General features: G+C 44.4%; 1 protein-coding gene across 1 annotated transcript in view; it reads right to left on the bottom strand.

The window, feature by feature from the left end:
- Positions 1–10,271, bottom strand: part of drp2 (dystrophin related protein 2) — a 31,031-nt gene extending 20,760 nt beyond the window's left edge. The window contains exons 1-6 of the mRNA XM_088925891.1: positions 10,180–10,271; positions 8,059–8,215; positions 3,058–3,214; positions 1,705–1,825; positions 1,000–1,268; positions 277–423 (exon numbers count right to left, since the gene is read on the bottom strand). Of these exons, the coding sequence (XP_088782017.1) occupies positions 277–423; positions 1,000–1,268; positions 1,705–1,825; positions 3,058–3,214; positions 8,059–8,105 (741 nt within the window). The 5' untranslated portion in view covers positions 8,106–8,215; positions 10,180–10,271. The remainder of the gene's footprint in view (positions 1–276; positions 424–999; positions 1,269–1,704; positions 1,826–3,057; positions 3,215–8,058; positions 8,216–10,179) is intronic.
- Between the last annotated feature and the right edge of the window lie 13,437 nt (positions 10,272–23,708).

The raw sequence follows: 23,708 nt of genomic DNA, 5'->3' as shown, positions 1-23,708 counted from the left end.
ATCCCAGTCTCAGAACATGATGCAGACGTGCTGTGGAGTAGCTGGAACAGTCCCATTTCTCTTGCAATGCTGCAACAGTGTGGCTCTCTGAGCTGAGACAGAGGAGAAACACACACCAGCTATTTGAAATTGGGTAAGTATTGCATGAGAGAACTGGGAATAGTTTTTTACTGCCTGGATTTGTGGCTCTGTGATGAAATGCAGGAGCTGCAGGACAGTAGCTGCTGCGTTGAGAGAATCCCAACGCCCTGCACAGGAGGGGAGGGGGGGACTCACCTGCAGCTGCTTCCACCTGCTGTTCAGGTGTTCCAGGGCTCGGGCGTTCTCCCCGGACAGGTGCACGTCTGAGATGGCCAGCTGGTGAGCCAGGTCGTTAATGTGTTTCATGCCTTCCTTCACTTGAGACAATTCCTCCTTAAACAGCTGAGGGGGGAAACAGAAAGAAACACAGAACTCATCAGAATGCCAGAGAAACACCTGCAGTCCCACCCAGCAGCCAAGCAAGCAGGTCAGTTCCAACCATGGCTTATGACAAAAAATTACATTTTTATTAAATACTGACACTGGTTTGGAAATACACCTGCTCTTATTTCCTTTAAACAGACCAGGTTATTTGTGCCCATTTATTGTGTGGTAATTTAAAGACAGAATAGAAGAAGAGGGCTCTATATAGCCTGACCTGTTTGTTTGTTCATTAGCAGCTTATTTAGGCTTTCTGTTCTTTGAAGGTTTAGCTAATTCGGGTTATTATACATATTCTGCAAGATAATTTCTGGGCCGTTTCTTCTCAGAAAGTTATTTTGAAGTGTAAAGGTTCCAGGTATTTTCATTAAAAAGTATTAGAGCAGCTCAGACATACAGTAAGGACACAGTGCTGCACTGACAGGTCACAGAACATTTTGTACCATTAATCCCCCATAATGCTTCAAACAGTAAGGAAACGACACCAGAACGAGAAGTGCAACAGGTGAGACGTCTAAAAAGCTGGGAAGCGCGGACCTTGGTGGCGTCGATGTGGTCCTGCAGGGAGTCGATGAAGAGGTCCCCCACGGGCTCCCAGGCCTCCCGCACGCCCTCCGCCTGCTCCAGCGCCCCGCCCAGCTCCTCCATGGTGCCCTGCAGCTCCAGCAGCCTCTCCAGCGTGCGCTCCATGTGCCGGTGCCGGTCGAGGCAGCGCGCCGTCAGCTTCTCCCACAGGTCGCTGGCCACGTTGGCCTGCTTCCACACCGAGCGGCTGACATTCTGGATCCGTCGCCGCGGCGACACGTCTGCAACAGGCCACAGTCAGGCCCTGCCACCTGGCATTGTGGGAGCTCGAGCCACACCCGTCACAGTCTCCTCAACAGGACATGAATGTGCAGGCCAAAGGCACAGTGTTGGTTATACTACTACTGTGAGATATTCATTAGTGAACATCGAGCCCAAAAAAATACTCATCCTTTATTTTATCATGTCTTACTGGATTAAAATTCTACTTCCATTATTCAATTTTAAATACTGTTTTAATGTTTCTGAAAGTTTCAGGAATATAAACGGACACTTGGGAGGATAGACGGCATGTCTAAAAAGGAGAACAGTTTAAGCAGCAACAGCAGCAGCAGCAGTATGATAAAGACTGGGTTTTTCTCAGCTAGGCAAGCAGCTAACTTCTGACAAATCAAAGCCTAAATTAACCAAAAGGACAGGCCCTGCTCCCAAGCCGACCTTTGCTGTCAGCGAGCGTCTCCTCGGGCTCCTCGAAGGGGTGCTGGGACAGGAAGGCCTGAGCCGACTCCAGGACGGAGTAGATGTAGGGGCCTCTGGACTTCACATCCTCAATGAAGGCCTGCAGAGGAAACACAGCCTCCTCAGGAATAAACCCAACGTCACTCAGACGTCACCTTCTTCACAGGCAGCCAGTTATAAAAACAGGCCTGCGATATGTCAAGATTATTATATGAAATTTCATGTATTACTCACAGGCCCAGTTAGTCACTCTATTCTCTACTGTGCCATGTGGCTTTTAAAGCTTCCTTCAAACAACAGGAAAATATCTGCGCCTCTGGTGTGTTACCTCTAACACAACTTCCCGATGACAAGTCTCGCTCCTAGCTCAAACATATCACTCCAGTCAGTTTTTGTATTTTGTAGCATTTCATGCTAAACGACAAAAACGTATTCAAAGATAAGCACCAGAATTAAAAATGCAGCGGCAGATTATTTACCGCACTTTTTAAGTAGAGCAATAACTGATCAGATCTTACTCGAATGGTTTTCCTGGACTTCTACCTCAGATGAACTTACTTGTAATGACAAGACATTTTAAGAAGAAAAAAGTCAAGACAGCTGATAATGTGTCAGTACATTTTACAATGGGTTCATCTCATCGACCTTCTCATGCATCAGTTTATCAGGGCCCTGGGGACCCCATTATATCCCACACAGTCCACCTGAACACTTGGCTAGACGATGTACAGGCCCAGACTCCCTCTGCGCTCTGCTGATGTATTTCCGCACTCTGCATGTAGGTGAATGAATACATTTAACCTCAGATCAATAATTAAAGCTAACAGTGTTCAAATAACTTATTATGCTTTTACCAGAGCAGGATCCCTACCCTTGCCAGTCAAGAGTTTAAGCCACAGAGGAATGGAAAGGTGGCTGTGCTGTAGCACAGAAAAGCCCAACTCCACTCCTGGGTGGTTTTCACTGCAGATCAGCTCTTAACGAGCTAAATGAAATCAAAACATCATCAAGCTCATGGGGGCACTTCTGTTTCAATTGTGGATTGAAAAAGACAAAACCTGCTGGACTGCAGGGCTCTACCTCCAACCTCCACTTTTAGTTTTTTTCTATGGCTTTTTCCATTTTTTAAAGCCGCCCTTTGCAGCATCCTTAGTGAAGCCATAAATCTCAAGTTCAGGACAAAAAAAAACAGCGTTTGTTAACAGCTGAGTACTGAGTACTGCATTGCTTCAAGTTAAAGCTGGCTAGTCTTCAGGGTTGTCAGCGGAGTTCGCAAATGAAGCCCGGGGAGTTTGCCAGGCAGCTCTGCAGAGGCAAGTGGTTTCCCTCTACCTGGTGGAATTCGCTCTGCTGCTGCACGGCCCCCACATCGCCGCCGAGGGGCAGCTGGTCCGACAGCTCCTCGTCCTTCAGCGTTAGCCAGTCGATGAGCTCCTGCAGGGAGAGCTGCAGCTTCCCGCTGTTGTCCGAGAAGGCCTCCAGCCGGGCCCTGTGGAGAGGGACACGAGACGCATCACCCTGGGCACCTGGCCGAACCCGGGCCCGACCGCCTTGCCCGGTCTGGAATTATTCATCATTTCTCCGGCAGACCTGTCTGCCCCAGGCAGCTGACAGCAGGAAAGCGCAGCTTCACAAAAAAGAAAAACAGAAAAGAATTCAATTGCAAAAATGTAACAGGTTTAAAATGTATACCAGGAACCTGCTATAGTGACATCACAGGACAATGCATTTCAGAAACAGAAACTACCATCAAAAAAGTATCTATATATTTAGGATTACATAAAGTTGCATAGGATATATATCATGTATAATATTTTTTGGTATTGAACACAAAAATGGAGGTTGTGTTTGACTTGTATTGGGGCAGCAATGGTTCTCCTAAGTGAGGTATTAGTAATTTAGAGAAGGCACTGGGTGATGTTTCGTGTAAGACGCAGAGGGCAGGCAGTGTCATCTGCGCAGCCAGACACAGCGGAAGAGTGTTCCTGGGCTCCTGGCTGTGAGGCTGATGAGTTTCCATCAAGATCACAGCTGGGGACGAGAGAGAGGGCACCGTGTTTTAATCACACTGCATCGTGTCGCTTGCAGGCGACAGTCCGGGGTTTCTCCTGCCTTCCCAAGACAACCTGGTTGAATAAACCCTGCAGAATATCTCCAGGAAAACAGCTATCCTCCCTTACAGTGCTAAATGGACTACGGCATGCAAGGAAATCGACATTTCATTCTCAGCCCAGAAAACAAATCTAAGTGCGAGTCACAACCAGAACATGCTGTTACTCAACCCAGTCTTAAAAATTGCTCATTTTTTTTTTAGCAGCATAATTCTACTCTGGGTTTTAATGAGTCAGTAGTTATTATTCACACGACTCCTTATTCAAAAAAAGAACCTGTGTTTTCAGGGAGAAAGAAGCACATCCCCCCACTGCACAATTCCGCTTGAGGTTATTTTGTTTTCTCGCAGGTTAAAGTGAGAGCCAGACATGCAGAGGAAAAGGAGGAGGTGGACAGAGAGGAGAAAGATGAAGGCAACAGCAACTGGATTAAAACATTCACATTCACTGTGTATTCACAGTTGCACGCAGAAAATGGATTTTATTGACATAATCCATCCATCCATTTGCTCAACCGCTCCATCCAGTACAGGGGCGTGGGGGAGCTGGAGCCTATCACAGGGGAATACACCCTGGACGGGATGCCAGTCCATCACGTGGCATAATAAACATTGAACTGCAATGTTAAGCTAAAATGCAAACACTAACGAGCTTGAGCACATTACATAAAGAAGGATTAAAAGGTCAAACAGGTGCATGAAGTGCTTTTACTTGCTTTCTGCAGGACCAGAGTCAACATCAGCTTCCCTGAATTTTAATCCCCAGCGTTTGAAAGGGGTAAAATGCTGAAATGAATGAATGGGATTCCTTTCTCTTCCGTAACAATGCCAAAGCTGGTCAGCTCAAGTGTAAAATAAAGCTTCCTGGGGTATGGCGGGCATTGTTCGGGCAGTCTGCCCTGTGGGAGGGATATGGCCCTGGCCGGAGACTCTGCTGGAGCTCTCACAAAGTGAGCCGAGCCAAGCCGAGCCAAGCCAGACCGACTCCAGCAGCAGGAGAGGGGAGCACGCCGTGACAGGAGAGGACGCGTTTGACCAGCCTCTCCGGGTAGAAGCAGCCTGCCCCCCGAAACACAATCATAGGCCTCAGAGCACACCTGTGCTTTAGCACACGAGAACCTAGCAGTAGATGACAGAGATGTTAGAAGATCCAATTAATTCCCTTTCATCTGGAATGTGCAGGGGTCTTTCTGGGGTAACACAAGTCCACTCGGCTTCATTAATATTCTGTGCAACAGGGTCATGTTTCAAAGGACTTACTGTACTGATCAGAAACTCATCCTGGGTGGTAACTGCAGTGTCAGATCCACAAGATTATATTTATCAGGGATCAGGTATTCTGGATTTTGAAAGGAGCTCCCTCTATATCCATCAGCAAATCACAGTTTAATATGGAGTCAACTCATTAACAGTATTATCACTAGTAAAGTAAAAGCAAATGGGACATTTTAATGGCATCAATGACGATGGGCTGACCCCTGAGTCTGAAAGCAGTTTCACTGCTAGTTCCTTTATAAAACTGTGCTTTGCTACATTTACAGTAGATGGTAGACATTAGAGAAACCATCACATTGTGCTGGACACCATATCCCTGCCTTGAGAGTTCAGCTGTGTATACGCCAGCAGGCTATTTAAATATCGTTTACATAGTTCAGAAGCCATTCGTTTTTACATCACGCATTGAAGACATCCCCACTACACGCATCTTAACCAAGACAATCTGTGTAGTCATTTATGAGAAAAATGTATGTGTAATTTAGGATTTATCAAATTTGAAAAAATACTGAATATTGCAATCCAAGAACTGAAATATTCTTGTGGAAAGGAGTCCAGGAATCACATTCAGAGGACGTCATATTCTTCCCAGTCTTCAATTAACCACTCACTGAGGGAGTGTGAAAAATAGGCCTCTCTGAGTTCTGCTTCTAATTAAGGCTGAAGAAATACAGTAAATGAATTATTTTCATTCCTTCTGGAGTTCTCGCAGGATCCCTGTGGCTCTGCAGCTTTTTCTCCCTCCAGACAAAAAGCATCTGAACACAAGAAACCCAGAGCGCACAGAGCACACAGATTGACAGCCAGATTTAATCCTCAGTGAACCAACAGCACATTAACAGGAAATTATAAACACGACTTGTGACCTAAGCAAGCTCAGGCATCTATATTATCTTCATGGTATCTTCGACAGCATCACCTCATTGCAAGCTGAGTTAATACTGAAGGTCGCTGTTGCTACACAACACACAAATATCTACATTCCAGGTATATTCTTGCACCGATATAAAAGAATAATAAAAACATTGAAGGATAAAAACAAATATAAGTGATGATTACAGAGCATTATGCATTGTGTGTGTGTGTGCCTTCACTGTGCTAAGAGAGTGCTTTGCACTGTTTCAGCCTTTTAGTACAGTTCCACTGGTGATCAAGCCCTCGTGCAGCTATACAATCAGTGAAGCAAGGCCTCAAGCTGCAGGCCAGATCAGTAAAGATTTACCATGGTATAACCTGACAGAAGGAGACAAAGATAGAGCAAAGCACAGTACCGTCCTGTTAACAGCAATTGAAAAGCACACAGAGGTAAGAAAAATGTAGTGAGATTTGGAGGCTCTAGATATATACTAAAGATGGAAAAGAGAAACACTTTCCAGTTTTTCCACCATTAACTGTCATTTAAGTAGTTTGGACAAATCCTAATTATGGTAGAGAACCCTTTCTTGAGAAACACGAAAAACGAAGCATGCAGGTATATGAATGGCCGAGGTTAGGGTTTGACCTTCTCCTGAACTTTTGTTTAAAAAGACATAAGGACCCAGAAAAGCTCCACACAGCTCCAATAAACACAGCGTTTTTTTTCATAAGAGAGTTTACCCCCAGAGCTCTAACATGATGCTCTAACAAACAGGTCAGATTAAGACACTTTAAAAGACAAACATTCGGCAGCACTGAGATAAACACTCCAGTGTCTTTAACCTCCAGGGTAGCAATTGAAAGTGTATAGTTCAGACTTACTTTCTTCAAATTCACGCTGCTCTTTACAGATACAGTATAGTTTTAAATTATTCATGAGATGGTAATTCCATGTTGATTTGTTCCATCATTAGAATCCGTGAAAATGTACAGATGTACTGTAGGAACATGCCATGTTCATTACGTAATAGAATGTCTCCCATTTGAATGTGCTTTGAAAGAGCTTGTCCACATTGAAGTTTTTTTGTGCCTGGATCTTCCCTCAAGTGGTTTCATACCAGAGCTCCAACAACAGAATCATCTGCTCCCCTTCACCCCACTGATTAGCAGCTCTTTGATTGCTCTTTCCAATTAATCCTGTGGTAAGTGCCTTTTCAAAATGATGCTTTAGTGGGAAAACACTTCTCTCACTGTAGTTTCAGTGAACCCCGTACATACACTTTTACTCAGCTGCTGTCATTTTAAAGATGGACACTCACATCATACATTCATTATGGTTATCCTGAGAGAGCCTTATGTAATTTGATTACACAGGCTTTGCTTTCAGGGTGATTAAGAAGGAATCATAGCTGTAGTTTCTGGCTCGCTCAGCTTGCTGCAACTGCCTCCGAGTATTCCTGAGACGGCCAGCCCCCTCCCGCCTGGCCTGGGCGACTCTGTGCATGAAGCGCTGTGAAGCACCTTGACTGCACGCACACCTGCGCACACCTGGACAGCCCTCGAGTGTCTGAAAACTCATCCTCGCCTCGCTGAAGCCCTGCACGGAGAGGAGGCATGCCAAAGCCTCCACATCCTTTTCAATCAATTTATTTCATATCTGTCGGGTAAAGTTAAGCATTTTGGAAACACATTCATACGCCATTTTTATAATGCAGCCCTGGACCTGACTGTAATTATGTGATTGTCATTTTACTGCTGGCAATATCGCATGTAGCGGCAAGCTCAGTGGATGAAATCCAGACTCTGCTGCCCAAACTTCTTGCAATATATCACATCCACCCGCTGGAAGAAAAGACCTTTTAAAATATCGTCACAAAAGGCATTGCATGAGTGAATGAAACATACAATATGCATGTCCCTTTCTTTATCTGCCAACGTCAGAAACCATGGTTGCAGACAGTAGATTCACTGTCAAAAACGACTCCCGCACATCTCTTTCATATTTTTCTTTTCAGCCAGGCATCACAGATCCAATTCGCCGTGCATGCTGCAGCAGTCAGCTCGGCTGGGAGTATGCCCCCTGGTGGTCTCACCTGATGTTGTGGGACTTGCGCTTGATTTCGCTCCAGCACAGGTTCATCTCCGTGGCTCGGAGCTGCCGTCGCCCCCCGCTGTCTGTGTGCTATTCAGGGACCTCCTTCAGTTGCCTGGGTGCCCACTGACATCCCGGGCATAACAACCTTCCGGCAGCTGCGTGGGACACAAACCAGGAACAGGGATTTACAGATTGCACCCCTCACCGCCCCTCACTTCTCAACCTTGTCCGGCAACAAGCAAGAACCCGCAAGTCAACACCGGAACAGGGAGGAGCAACTGCACTCGTCAAGACAGCAGGGTCCTGAAGTCCTCATTCGAGCTTACGGACTTAAAGCAAAACCACGGCTCAAAACAAAGACCCAACGCAAATCATACTAAACCGCAGGTCTGAACGTTAGGTCTGCTTTCATTATTCACATGCTGCAGATCACTTCCATAACGCCACTCTGCCAGTCTCGGATATTGATCCTCTCATTGCAGCCTCCTGAGCCAGAAGAGAGACCCTCTGCTAGGACAACAAGGAGAGGTGCTTGTTCGGATGTATTCGGACACATCGCTCCCATTGGAGGGTCTTCAGAGTGCTTCAGACTGCGGACAGCACGAGGCCTACAACAGTCCCTTGCAGTACAGAGACTGGGCAGCAGTATCCCTCATTCAGAAATCTAACAGGAATCTGAACAGCCCTTGGCTGTTAAGCACTGAAGGCTGCAGCGAGTGAAACGCTTTCTAACATCAGCAGTGTACCATGTTTTGGAGAGTATGATAATTATATAAACACCTGCAGTTTGGAATGATTTATTTCTGGGACCTAATTCCCCCCTTTTCTTCCCAATTAGGTAGTTAACTATCATTTGTTGTTTTAGGTTTAGGGTTTAGTCAGTCATTAACTTGAAAAATACTCCTTCGCCTTCAACGTCTTCTCACGCGTTCTGTCACTCCAGCCAGTTCACCCCCCCCCCAGCAGCCCCAGCCTGACGAGACACAGCTGGGGTCCGGAGCGAGGAAGCCACTGCAGCCACCACCAGCGACATGAGCAACACAGGCCAGGTGGCTTCCTCTCTTGCAGAGGTTCTCAAGTTCTTGTGTGGGTTGAAAAATCAAAAAGCGAAAAAAAAAAATCGAATCCCTCCCTCAAAACCCACGATTTCAAGCGCTGGGAGCTGTTTGGGACACGTGTCAGTATCAGGATGATTAGCATTACTGATCAATCTGCCAGAACTTTATCCTTTGTGTTCATATTAATTTCACGAAGATTAACCCCGTTGTGCAGAGCGATGGCTCAACGGTGCACCCCACGAGAAGCTGCTTGAATTTTTACATTCCACAAATCCCCTCCCCTCCTCGGCCCCGAACGGCCGCAGCAATTCGGTGCTCGTTAAAGGGTAATTATTTCATCCTTAATGAATCCTCCCTCTCCATCACTCTCCCCATAATCCACTGCCTCTCTGATTAATCCTTCTTGTTCACAGTTCAGCAGAGATCCCGATAGGCTCTGGGGTACTTAAAATAACTCGAAGAAACGCGGGAGCAACTCCCTTCCTGTGTGGTTTTTGCACAGGAAGTGTTGGGTCCTTGCACAGCCTGTGGACCCTTGGTGTTGTGTGGAAAAACCCTAGTAATGTAGAGGACTGATGCTAGATATCTGCACACATACATGTACTGCCTACATACACACATTTCATTTGCAGAACTGAGGAATTCAAGACAAATCCTAAGGATCTGTCACTTTCCAGATACATCTTTAAATATGTTTATATATTAGGGCATTCTATAAAATTCCTTATTACTTTAATTCTAAAAAAAATGTATTCACCTGTACAAATATACACCACGAATGTGCCTTCATTTGTCTGAAGAAAAGTGTCGATTTTTAATTTAAAATAAAAAAGAACAGATTAAACAGTTGGGTAGAAACTGTGCTCATAACTGAACGTTTAAAGTTCTAGGTATTTATTCAACAAGAACAGGAAAGAAGCAAAACCTTACAGAAATATCCTATCCTACAGTAAAGTTTAAAAAAAACAAGCCTTGCTCTTGTCTCGAACTCCAAGTGAATTTAATTCCAGAAGACCCCTCCTTCACTGTGGTATCTCCCTATGAAGCCGATGTGAACTCACCTCTGCATTAAGACCATCGCAGCCCCGAATCTACAGCGTTCAGTGCTCCGTGCCCGTGTGTGCTGCTGTAAACAGGGGGTAACCCTTCCATGTGCTGGGCAGTTTGGCAGTGAAAGCTGTTGTTTCCTTTTAGTTTTTCTCTGAGGAATCCAGGGAGGCGTTAAGCCATATATCCCCACCCTCTGGCTCAATCGGAGCATTGTGCTCAGCATTCCAAATCACACCAACCTCCTGCCACACCCACAGAGCGCCGGAAAGGTTACCTTCAGAACAAGCAGCCTCCTGTCCACGCCAGCGCGTCTCTACTGATGCTCACAGGCCAGCACGGCGCCGCCGCATGGCCGGCCGCAGGCAAAAACAGACACCCAGCAGTGGTGACTGGCGGTACGAGTCTGGCCACATCTTGCGCGATATGACATCGAAAAGGTGCCGCGGTTTTTGGGGTAACTTGCGACTGAAACGTCGCTCGCAGTGCACCCCACTGGAGCTCTAAAGACCTGGAAGCATCCTGGGCCAGAGCTTCTTCTCTTTCTGGAAGAAGAGGAAAGTAAAGGCAGCCGGAGCCGGAAAACCAGTCCAGGGCTGCAGTAGGGGAAGGACCAGCAGCTCGGACCTGGAGGGAGCAAAACCAAACCGTCCACCTACAAACTACTGGATGACCCGCAACCTTGAGTCGGTGTCAAACTGCTTAATGGAATTATGTTGAGATAATAACTGACCTGCATAACCTGCAACTACATCTCTACTTGGAACCAAGGATGGCTCTGTCAGCGTTAGCCCATTAGACCAAACCTTCCAGAGGACTGACCAGTGGCACAGGCCCATGCACTGCTGGTGAGCCATCCTGCTGGCTTCACTGCCCCAGGGCAGGAACTGCAGGCCCAGCCAGGTACGGCGGAGCAGCCTACTCTCCCCAAGAGAAAGCTGACGTCTAAAGAGAATTTCACCCATGGGACAGCACACAGCCTTGTGGCTATTCGGCATGACTCAATGCAACCTGTCACTCTGTGTCTTTTCCCAATAAGATACTATCCAGTCTTTCTATGGACAGTTCTGTCGTATAAATATATGATTTAGACTCATCTAGGGTTTTGAGCGACATGCATAGTAAAATCTGCAATTTGTTACAGTACATGGAGAGGCAGCCTAGCAGCCCGGATCAGATTATTAACACTTCACATGCCTGCCTGATGTGGAAGAGCTATAGAAGTGCACCAGGGATTATTTGTGGAAGAGACTGTCTAACCCTGCTGGGCGTTCACAGGGCAAGACCATTGACAATGTTCCTGCTCACAGCACTGAGACCTGTGGGGATCCTTGGAGCCTAACAAAGCCATAGAAGCTTCCTAATGGTGCAAAGACACTGACAACAACACATTTCAGCAGCAAACTCCACTGCGAGGCCCGTCGTCCTTCAACAGTTAGTTCACAGCCTGCAGCGTTGAGAGACGCAGGTCTTCCACTGAACCTCAAATAAAAAGTAAAGCTCCCTTCGCCCCTGCCTGAGCTGGGACAGGCAGGTGAGATCACACCGCAGTGAGTAGAGATGTGCTGTCAACACACAGACACGTTTCCACATCATGCCCAAGTCAGCTTGAAAGACAGTGCACTCTGTCCTCACTGTTAACTCTGCAGAACTGCCCTGACCCACATATTACCCAGATGCACATGGCATTCCATTATAGGTCTAGACTGGCCTCTTTCTACTGCCCAGAGACACGGACAGACTCCAATGCCCTGGGCATTCAAAGAAAAAGCCACAGATTGCGGTGATAAACCTAAACCACAGTAGCAGAACAGCAGGACAGAGTACTTCCTTGGTCACTTACAGACCATGGAAATACTAATGGACAAGGGCAGACAGGAAAGAAAAAATTCAGATGAAGCAATAAAGTGAAAAGGACTGTAATCTACACGACTGCAGATTTAAAGACCAAGGATTTGTTTGCTGGAGATGTGATGCTGTGAAAGAGTTAAGTCATCATCTGAAGAGATGAAAATACATTACAGCAGGAGGACTCATTCTTTGTTTAGGCAGTCATGGAAGCTCGGCGTTTTATGCGTCTGTGACTAAAGCCAGCAGTGATGGGATGTCTACAAAGGACAGTAACAGGAACGAGAACGTCTTTGTTCCAAGCAACTGAAAACAACATAAAATTTGCAAAACAAATCTGAGGAAAATATATACAGGTTTTACCGAGTAGAGAGTGCAAAATATGAAACATCAGAAATATTTATAAGGCACACAGTGTCTGAATCTTTGCCAACAAGAAAACCAGATTTCTTTTAATTTAGCTGTATGTGCACTGCTTCTGAAGTCCTGACTCAAAGCAAGAATAATCCAGCACAGCCTCTGCTCTGAAAAACACTCCAACACCTGATCATAAAGTAGAACTGGCTAGTTCATGTTCCCTCCCTAAACATTCTTCTTTCCCTCTAGTTCTCTTTCTTCGAGGAGAAGAAAACTAGGAGAGGAAGGGGGAAAGAGACAGGAGTAATGTCTCTCCACAAAGAAGAAGCACGGGATCTATCCCACACTCGAAAACAGGAAGCAAATGAGTGAAACTAGAATTGACCACAACAGATAGACATGCTTAATTCAATTAAGAAACAGAAGGTTCCCTGAGGCATTAACTGCACCTTCTGTTTCAGAAACAATTCTGTTGAACGTCATGGCTCCTCACACATGCAGTGTGTTACGGATAAAAACGCTGCAAGGGTGACAGGTCACGTGTTTTAATACCGAAATCTTCCTGATTGAAAGAGCTTCCACCGTAGAAATATAGTATATAAACACTGCAGCATATCAGATTCACTTTACATCTTAAAGGTGTAGTTTTAAGAGCTTGATAAGCAAGCTGAATCTTCAGTTTAAAAACTACCAATTTTAAAATGGCTATAGCTTACATTGCACAAAAAATAAAGACGACAAAATATTTTAACACCATACTGTTTTACTTACAGTAACTCCCAGATCTTTTAATATATGACTGATTGTGTACAATACTCATGCTAAATTGATTATCTGAACTTATTACGAGACTTTTCAAAAAGCATTTTTTTCTTTCTACAAAAGTAATTCTAAAACGCTATTCTTTTGTCTTTAATTATTATTTTCTTGGTTTCCTGAATTAATGCACTTTACACAAATCTCAAATGTACCTCTTTTCAGGATTAATTCAACATATGACACTTGCAATAAACCCACTGAGCCTTGATGTGAAAAATAATGGTTTCATTTAATGACACAGGAAATAAGCCACTTTCATTTCTGCATTTCTGTTTAATTTTAAATGTACCATGAGATTTTTTCTCTTTCATATATTAGCTCAGTAGATTTACACAGTGGGATTGCATTTTTTTTTTGCTTCAATGCTTTAGAACGCATATTTAATGAATGTAAAGAGTAAAACTTTTAAACCTTGCTAACACATAGTGCCTTCATCAGTGCAGAACTTAGAGTAGATTCTGTCTTGATAAATAAGATGTCTCCTAGAATGCATTCTCCTCCCTGTTGTGTACTGAACGTTACACCGGCCACTGCAAACAGGATGAAAACACTTTGATAAAAGCAACAGCAAAACTGCTGGTTTACATCCAGACTACGTGTTTATCCAGCTGCGACCCCGTTCGCTCAAAAGGTGCCATACAGTACATCCATCAGGCCACTGCTGGGGCTGGGAGGGCTCAGGCTGGCTAGAATACTCCTGGGGCGTCAGCTGTCATGGTTTGGATGCCTGTGAGGTGGCAGAGCTGTCGGTGAGAGCTGCATGGCTCCTCCAGTTGATGCCCCTTCAGCTGTGGGTGCTGTGGGCCTCCCAGCCAGAAGATTGTCAGATGGGTCTGACATCTCTCACGCCGGAGTGTTTAACAGACCGTTGAGGGGTTGGGTGGACAAAAAATCTCATGTCTGTACCAAACTCAAAAAATGCTTACTTCCAACCAGCTCATCTAATGTAAACCAATTCCTGAAGCTCACAATGGCAGATCCCAGGAAGCCAGCCCCCAGGGCTGTGTTGAGTGAAACCAGCTGGTGAACTTCAGCCCTGTATTTGAACAGCCTCTGTATTTGGTCTCGGTGGATTAGCTTGTGGGGGAGAGTATTGCACCTGGGGAGAGTCTGCTGAGGGAGATGGACAGGAATAAAGAATAGCCCCAGTTAAGTTAGAAAGAACATAATGCTTCTATCAATATCCACTGCTGTGCCAGTTTCAAAATTTTCTCTGGTGCAAATTATCGGATGTTGGGTTTCACTAGATTATTTTTATTACTAAGCATGAGGCAAAAAGACATGTGAATCATCGCTATAGGTACATATGCACTGCTAAATGATGAAATATGCTGCAGATGCCAAAGTGAATAATAAAATTAGACTTGTTCTGGTGATTCATACACAGAAGAAGTAGCAGAGTGAGCCTGCTTTCAAAGCCTAAGATCATGCTTACTTAGGGAAAAGAATTCTTTGCACTGAAGTTTTAACTCCTTCCTTTAAAAGCCGGTGAAAGGTAGTACCATTTTTTGGATCACCTCTTTTTCTACAATAACAAGTGCACATGTAAAAGGGGAAAGCCAAGAAAAAAAATGGAAAATTAATGAGTAAAAAGCAAATGGTATAGTACCCAAATATCAACAGAGAACTCAGGCTAAGAGACTGTTGCAAAATAGCAAGAGTACATCAGCAAGTCAGGATGGTGAAACAGACCTGCAGTTCTCACTTCGGCTGCAGCCCCAGACCCCAGCAAAGCCCTCCATGTGGCTGGCTGCCCTTTATAAATAGTACACAGTCTCGACTGAGGGCTTCCTGTGCGTCACTAGCAGCGCAGCACATTGTAAAAGCAAGACTCTTCTTCTTCCAGGCTTTCCTGGGCATGATCGCAAGAAAACAAGAAAACACAGTGGCTAAGGCCAGGATCACGATCTCGATAACCCTTCCTCTCCGAGACTGAGGACCTTTGCTAGCCCGGACCTGCTACCGTCTCGGCCGCGCGGGATTGCAGACGGGCCGAGGTGCGAACCCGCGAGAGAGCTCAACTGTCTGAACTCGGCTAATCACGCTGTGCGCCAGCCTTCTGATGCCAAGACCGCAGCCCGTCCGCTGTTTTCCAGCTCGGATGGTGTTTGTGAAACACTCTTCTTGCCGGGTGAGGAGCAAAACCAAAGCAAAGCAAAAAGGCAGAAGAAGATTCGTTTCCCCCACTGGAATACTTCCGAGAAGGTGGACGGCTCTGCTGGAACGTGGCAGATAGGAGTGCTCCTGAGCGGTACAGACATTTTGGTTGTGTATGACAAACTGCTGCTTTTCGACTTCAATTAGGAGCTCAGCTAGACAAACTGAGGCGTAATAGAATTAAATGAGAAAGGACATGGACATAAACAATAGCACAAGCTTGACACTTTTTCCACTGAAATTGTCTTTTACAGCCATCAATCACAGAAGAAAACCGCATGTGTAGAAATGAAGATAGCCATTAGTTTGCAAGGCCATCCCTTAAGACCCTTCATGAACTTGTTTTTGCCTTTAAATGCACTGGAATGTACTACTCCCTTTCAAAGATTCTCTTCTCAAACAGAAAAAACCCTCATTTCTTGGCACACAGTGCTGTGTACAATGATTGCCATATTTCCCATAGTGCAGACCTCCTCCACACATTCCTGAAGAAGTGTGTGCTCTGGCACGCTGTCTGGAGGCGAGAGGAGATTGGAGGGAGTTGGGGGTCATTCAGAATAGCATTTTAAGAACATATTGTTAGGCTAACCTCTCCGGGATACACACAGACAAGAGGCCCTCAGGCACTTATTTTATAAATAATAATTAGCCTCTTTAAACTAGTTTTGTCTGCTGATTTCAAGTGAAAGGCTGCAATTTTCTGCACTCATTCTGAAGTCAGCTCACATTCACTGTGCATCAAGGTTACAACACATGTACTTTGCAGAACAATTACTGCACAGTTTTACGTCTAATGGCACAGTGAACAGGACATGTTATTCAATAAGTTTATAGATATTTAAGCAATGCATGCAGCCCATTAAATAAAGCAACATGGCATTCATCCTGGTGGACAGGTTACCTATGAGATTAATACATGAACCATTTGAATAATGCTGTGTATGAGAGCTTGGCTTGCCTCGTGCCTGACCTCAGAGGTTTTCAGGTCTGGTCACAGACAGACTGAAAGGAGGTCCTGGGCAGATGTCAGCACAGCTGCCCCTGCAGGAATCACACTCCCCTCTCCCCTCGCTCCCGTCCCCACCTGTCCAAGTCCTTCGCCCACTAATACGGCTCGCCCCCCGACTCAGCCGACAGGCAAACTGCCACGCACAGCCCCTGCAAACAGACACAGGTGCATTTGTGTGGATAAGATATGCTTAATCATTTTTGCAGTACAGCACATGTTCTTTTTATCACCTTTACTGGCCTAAAGAAAGGTACTCTGTGGCACTGTCCCTCTGTACAACTGGGTGTCAGGACTGGAGCACAAGTCCAGGTGAGCACATTGCCACTTCATCCCTGAGCAAGCTCCTCTACCCACATCACCCCAGGGGGTGTCTGCAAAAACAGACACCAAAATGTAAGTCTAAAAAAAAAAAGCTGATTGCATGATGATTTGAAAAAAAAAATCGAATGATTTTCTGGAGTGTTTGCTGTTATTCTTTAGCAATTTTGGAAGGATTCCCACGCACTTGCAATTCCAATGACCTCCTCAGCCTACTCAAACACATCGAGTGCAGGCCAGCAGACAGTATTGACAAGAAAAATCCTACCTAAACCATTTTCCACTCCTGTAAATTTAAACTTCATTTGAAGACGAAAACATTCACATAAAGTAGGAGCAGGATAGAGGAGTTTATTGCCATGTGTACAATACATTTATATTGGAATTCTGATTCATGCTGATTTCTTGGGACATCCACGGTACAACAGGCAACGCCACACAATAAAGGGGAGTGACAAAAGTCAGTTATGTCTTCTTGCCTGGAGGATGCTCATTTTCTCTGACTTGGGGAATAGTCTCACGTGGCTTTGAAGACCAGACATGGTCCACAGTCTGTCCTGTCACTGCCCGTCACTTCCCTCTCCCTCATCATTACTGATTACCCCACTGGCACCATGCTGTCCCTGTCAGTCCTCACGGGAAGGACAACGAGGAGAACAGGGATGAGCCAATTATGCATGCCTGCTGTTCGGACAAAAGGGCTTCTTAAAGTAAAATCTCTGGGGTAACTGTAAGAAACGCATTCACACGTGTTCGGTCCCAGGTTTTCAAGTATAATGACATAACCCGATCCCACTTGAAACAAGTCTTACACACTATTCATCACACAGCACTGAATGAGAATTATGGACTCAGAACATCTGTTTCACGACAGTTGGGTGGATGCTGCACTTCAGTGGGTCCTCTTCCTGTATCTAAGACATCCTAAGCTGTAGCCCCCTACAGTCAACCAAGTAATCCTCTGTCCAAGAAATCCTCAGGCTACTGAAGCCTCAGCCGTCCTGCTGTAGACGCTGAAGGCCGAGGAGTATCACACTTGTACACTTGTACTCTGAAGCAGCTGTGCACATGCAGCGACTCTGTACTTCCTTCTGAGCATCAGAGTGTCCAGCACAGCGCCTCCGCAGACAAGCCAGTGTGGGACCGACATCTTCATTCCTCCACATGTCCAGAGGGCGTCCTGAAAGCTAATCTGCACCATCTCGGCTGCAGCTGCTCCCAGCAATTACATCCTTTATCATCCAGCAGAACGAGCAATAGCACCAGGGGAAAAAAAACACGGTGTTATTTACTTCACCTGAGACTTTGTCAGGAGCAAACCGGGGGATTGCCGTTGTGACAGAAACCTAAATCACTGGCTTGGAAAGCAATTTAACAGCCATGAAAAAACATCACGGCCCAGGACTAGACTGCATCTTAAATCCTGGCAAAAAGATTGCTCAGGGATCATTCTCCAGCTGTAAATTAAGAAGAAGAGGCCATAGGTTCCTAATCCTGGTCTGCAGGTCCATGCATCTGCTTCACAAATAATGACAACAGCCACACATTTCAGCTCACTGTGACACCATCAGCAGCTTCTGCTATTACAGATTATCCCAGGACTGCATTAGCCTGTTTATTCAAGTTTGGATTTCCTCATTACTTGTTCTGTGTAGCTCATGATACATGCCAGCGCTATTCCAATCACCATCGTCTTCTGCAAGTTACAGCTGCTTGCAAGCAGATCCACCAAGCTAAATCACATTCCTAACATCTACCTGGGGTTGTTATTCTTCACAGTGTACACTAAATTAAAATCACTAAATTTGAACTCCTTTCTAACAAAGGAAAGAACATACTGTTCCAAGTATTCTTGGACATCAAAATTTGCATTCTTCAGTGCTGCCTTATAATAAGGTGTAATACATTAGTAACAGGCATTTGCAGACAGGACTGCAAAGTGATAAATAATTTGCCTTTTTTCAAAGTTCTAGGTCGAGCCATCATTTTACTGCATTACTCTCAATATCTATTTTTAAACTCCTGGATTTTTCCTGCAATTATAAAGAAAATGATTAATCTCAAGAAGACGGTTTTTAATTTTTAATAAATTTCTAATGGTGTTCTCCACATCAATGAATCCATTGGGAATTATTTTTAAATTCACTGAATATTCACTCAAGGGGATGGCAACGATCACTACAGCTGCACACTGTCCATGCTAATGATTCTGCCTGAGAAGCCCCAGGGTGATCAGGGACTACAAACTACACCTGGATGCACCCAAACCCTACAATAATTACAATAGATGCCAAATCCCTAACTAGTAATTCAGAAAGCAAGCAAGGTATTGCAGACAATGGGCTTTAGTCAAACAGAGACTTTTAGCTGTAATGAAGTCAAACCTCTCTTCTGATGGGTTTCCAAGGCCTGCCACCTTAAGACGGGCTTAAGCCACACATAATACATTCCTAATGTTCTTCAAATCAACAAATTCAATTTGAACACTTTGGGAGAGTGCAGTCCAAGCACAATCACTGATTTATCCACCCTTGCAATTATTTAACAGGGGGATTAGGGCTTGAGAGATAAGCCTCGAGGAGGTGCAGGGTGAATTTAAACTCACAGAGTCTGACCTTCACAACACAGACCAGTGCGCAGATAATGTTCCCCTCCCTTTATGCCATCTAGCACACTCTTCACTGAGAGGCACCTGTGCGCAATACTTTTCTGACAACATCTAAAGAGGATTCACAGAAATCATTAGAAATACATTGCATACTGCAGGTCAAACAGAAGGAATAAATCAGTAAAAAAAAAAGATCACTTAGCAAATTGCTTGTATACTTTCCAAAATGTTCAGACAGCCGACAGCAATACTCCCAGGCCCTGCTGCTGCTCATCTGTAGAATGGGAGTGGGCAATGCCCATTGGGAATGACCTGAGAGCCAGCCAACTTCTCCTGATCACATCCTCTAGTGGATAAGCTGTTGGGCTTACAAAAAATTCCAATATCTTTGTTTCATATATACCATTTTGTAAAGTGGTTGTTTAGGCAAGAGGGAAAAGCGATCTTTGATAAAAAAAAATGGAAAAGGTTTTTATACAGTATATACGCTGCTCTTCTAAAAGAAAAGATTGAATAATGCGTACTAGCATCTGTCTATCATGTAAAAACATTTCCCCTGCGATTCATGTGGTTGGCATGCCAGCTCTGCAGCCTGCGTTTCATGTCACACACGCCTAAGAGATGTGCAGACAAATCCTCCGAGCAACACATGCACACGCAAATAAAAACAGGCATGACGCTTCTGGGAAAACAACCCGGCTCCTTTAAAATACATCAGTCTGCTTCTTGCCTCTTTGGTCCTGCCACATGAACAACAGCCAGGACAACGAGCACTGAAAGGCCTGCAGCTGTGAGGCATTAGGATTTACTAGTCCCATGAAGAAAGCAGCATCTGTATGCTTTCGTGCCGCAAAGTCATGTAAGCACTCATTCCCTTCACGTGAAAAAGGCTTTGAGGCTTCGACCACTAGATGTTCAAAACTGAAACCTCCATTCACCATTGGTGTGTAATGTCTGACAGTCAAGAAACAAGATCTATGCTATAATTTACAGCACATGTCAGTCTCAATCTGTTAGCAAAGGAAAGAAAAGAAGATTCTTCAACTGAAGTTGAGTTTTAGATGCCTGACGTTTGCTCTTATTCCACAACACTGTAACGTGTGAGAGAGCAATAGGTTCAGACTACATGTTTTCTGCACTACATTCTCCAGAAAGCTGAGAGAAATTACCTACCTCCCGGAGTCTACTGACCATTTAAAAACCAGGAGCTGAGGTCAGTCAATATCTGTTTAGAGACAAAGGGCAGGTCCTATTTTACTGAAGAAAATGTTTGACTAACTAAGCAAGTGACAGACAGAAATGGAAACTGTGAATTTTTTAGAAGAGTCTCAAGTCTGTTTATTTAATCAGAACAGCATTAGCAGTGTGAATCCCCAGTACAGTCTTTGTTTCCCTGTTTCACCCTCTGTAGTCTGTAGCCTGGATGTTTGGTAGAACTGTGGAGCTTTCCAATCAAAACTAATTTAGATGATCTTATTATTGTTCATTTGAGAAGGGGGATCTGGACAGGAACATCTAAAGCAGTCCCAGCTGATGAGACATCAGATTAGACGATGATATTTCCGAAAGATAACCCATGTCACGCTGGCTGGCAGCCACAGAATAAATCTAACAAAGGACAATATAAAACATACAATTCTGTTTAACAAATGTTAGTTTTATCCACCTAAGTCGGTTCTCCTCCTTCCAAACAAGTGGACTTTGAAATGTAGTGGGAAGAAGTCGCATGGGCTGCTCCCAAGAGAAGCCCACAACCTGCTGAAGAAGGTAACTCTTTGATCATGCATTCCTATTTCTTCAAAGGCTGAGGTCTCAAGCTGGGCTTTACAAGCAAACCTTTCTCTGACAAAGAGTTGCAAAAGACAGAGAGAAAGTGATAAACCTTCAAAGTGTGGAAAATAGTCCAACTGAATTCTACTGACTGAATTGGTGCAACTAACTGACAAACTTTTTGTGTGCAGTGTCCTTATCTCAGCTTAAGCACTAATATCCAGCTAAAACTCCTGGAGTGATCTGATTAATAAACCGATGTGCTGGCTTCCAAATGTTGGTAATTAGTTACTTTTTATTTGCATAAGGGAAATTGAAATTCAAAAACACACAAGCAAGAAAAAAAAACACTTTCTCTCTGCCAAAAGTAATTAATATTACGCCAACAGGATAACATTGTAGTGCAAGCATGCATTTTGATTAGATGAAGCAGCTGAAAAACAAAAATTCTCCTGTGAGCTATTCAGTGAAAATGAGCTAATGACTCACTGCATTCAACTGACATCAAGACATGCCAAGAGGAAACCTCTGGGGTTCAACACCTAAGAGAACATGTACTTTTTAAGTTACTGAGGTCACACTAGTGAATTGGCAGACCACCCCTGACCTTCAGCCAGGCTTGGTCATGTATAGACTGAAGCAACTGAACTGAACTTAAAAAACTAGATTTTCAAATCAAGATCATGGCAAGGGCAAGCCATATCCACTTAAAATTCTCCAGCTCAGGGGCTTTGCTCAAGAAAGACCCTTTTAGCAATAAGACGAGTCTAGCAAGACTGATTCATAACGTATAGGCGATACCAGCTTCCCACGGTGGGAACAACAGGCAGAGGAACGTTGGCTTTAATGAGCCAAAAGATTCCTCAATGAATCTTTTGGCAGAGCATTGCTTGGGAAGCTAACCAGGTATAACGGTTGTATGTAATTTGGTCTCTGCTTGGCATGACCTTCAAATGACTCGATTCAACATGACAAAGATTAGGAGCCAAAGTACTTCAGCTGTAAATGAATCACAGAGCTCCATACTCTTACTCATCCCAGCAGGTCAGCAATACTGCCTGCTCCCAGGTCGGTTTTACAGAACCTTATCGACAGATAATGTTGATGCCACGATGGCTCTCCTTCTAAAGCCCTCTTTCCTCTCCCTGTTACCATCCCCTCCTCCATGACGCACTGCTGCTGGAGGTCCGTGCTCAGGCACTCCTCACACTCCTCTGTTATTGCCAGCAGCTGTTAACTCACAGGGCAAGCGGACCCACTGGCAGGAAGACTCGGGCAAAGTATTCAGAGACAAACGAGGAGGAAGAAGCAGTGAGTCCTAGCAGGAACCAGCAGCTTTCTGATAACGGACGAATGGATGAAAAGTAAGAGGTCTGAAGATACTCCTATAAATCAGTGCCTGAAAAGTGCAAAGCTGTGCAAGTTTAATACACTCCCAATGAGTTAGGAACAGTGCCATAAAACTTTAATACACAGCTGGCAGCAAGAGAGGAAAAGAGCTGGTGTGCTATTTTCAGAGCTATAACTGCAATTCATAATTCACATGAGTTTTAACAGCATCTTTCACATCATTCTCCCATCGTATTTGCTAAGTTTTGCGTACTTGTGATGGAATTTAACCCTTTGCCAATATAAATTAACCAGCTCCCATTGAGAACCTTTACAAGTTAAAAGGTCTGTGGAGGCCTGCAGTGGCAGTGTCCGTTACTCCTGTCTTCTGAAGAGTTTGCCCCATGTTCTTCAAACAGCAAAGAGACAACATCTGCCCTTGATTGGGGGTTTCCAGCCCTGCTCCTGAAGAGCCCCTATAAATCCAGCAGATTTCATAGCCTTTACCAGTAAATCAGCAATTTCCAAAGACTTGCAACCGTTTAACTATGATTAGTTAAACAGATGATTGTCATGAAAGATATTTAGTAATCATTTTAACACAAAAAAAGCTCAATCCCCCTAGCCTTCAGGGACCAAAGTTGCCTTAGTTGAACCAATTACTTGCTTATTAATTTACAATTGCTCCTAGCTTTAAAAAAAGACTGGGATTCAGAGGTGTGGGTTTGAAGACCCCTGTTCTTGGTATTGCACTGAGGGGCCCAGCTCCTTGCACAGCCTAGCAAGTGATACTAGTCAGCACTGATCAGAACAGCATACAGACATATGGTACCAGAAAGTCCATCATCTTTGTTTTTAAAAATCTTAAAGAATTCAATCCTTTACGTTCTGCTTAAAAAAAGAAAGCATTTCATTTTCTGTTCTGCCCAGAGTTCATAAACATTTAAAATGGTTTATTCTGAATATGTACTGTGAATACTTAATTCTTTGAAATAGGAACATTTTGGAATATATAAGGCCTTGGACAAATTGGCTCACTTGATTGCTCTCAGAGATGACAGATAAGCTGTACAGGGATTCTACAGCACCACAGGCCTCGCTCATGAAGGTGCCTCGTTTAAATCATGTCCCAGAGGGAGTGGAACATTAGGAACATTTTCCAGGAAGAGATTTTAAAGAAAGAGAGATAAAATTGTAGATTTTAATGAGGAACTGAGAAGCAAAACCATTTTGAGATCCAAGGTCTTGCTGAAAACAGTTATTTAGAAGAATGCAATTATGTACAAAAAAATCTATAGCTCCTTTTTAGCTGCAAAAAGGTTGACTCA

Source organism: Atractosteus spatula, chromosome 9 (genome assembly GCF_055471065.1).
Source record: "Atractosteus spatula isolate fAtrSpa1 chromosome 9, fAtrSpa1.hap1, whole genome shotgun sequence".
Taxonomy (NCBI): Eukaryota; Metazoa; Chordata; class Actinopteri; order Semionotiformes; family Lepisosteidae; genus Atractosteus; species Atractosteus spatula.
This window is presented reverse-complemented; position numbering and strand designations above follow the sequence as displayed.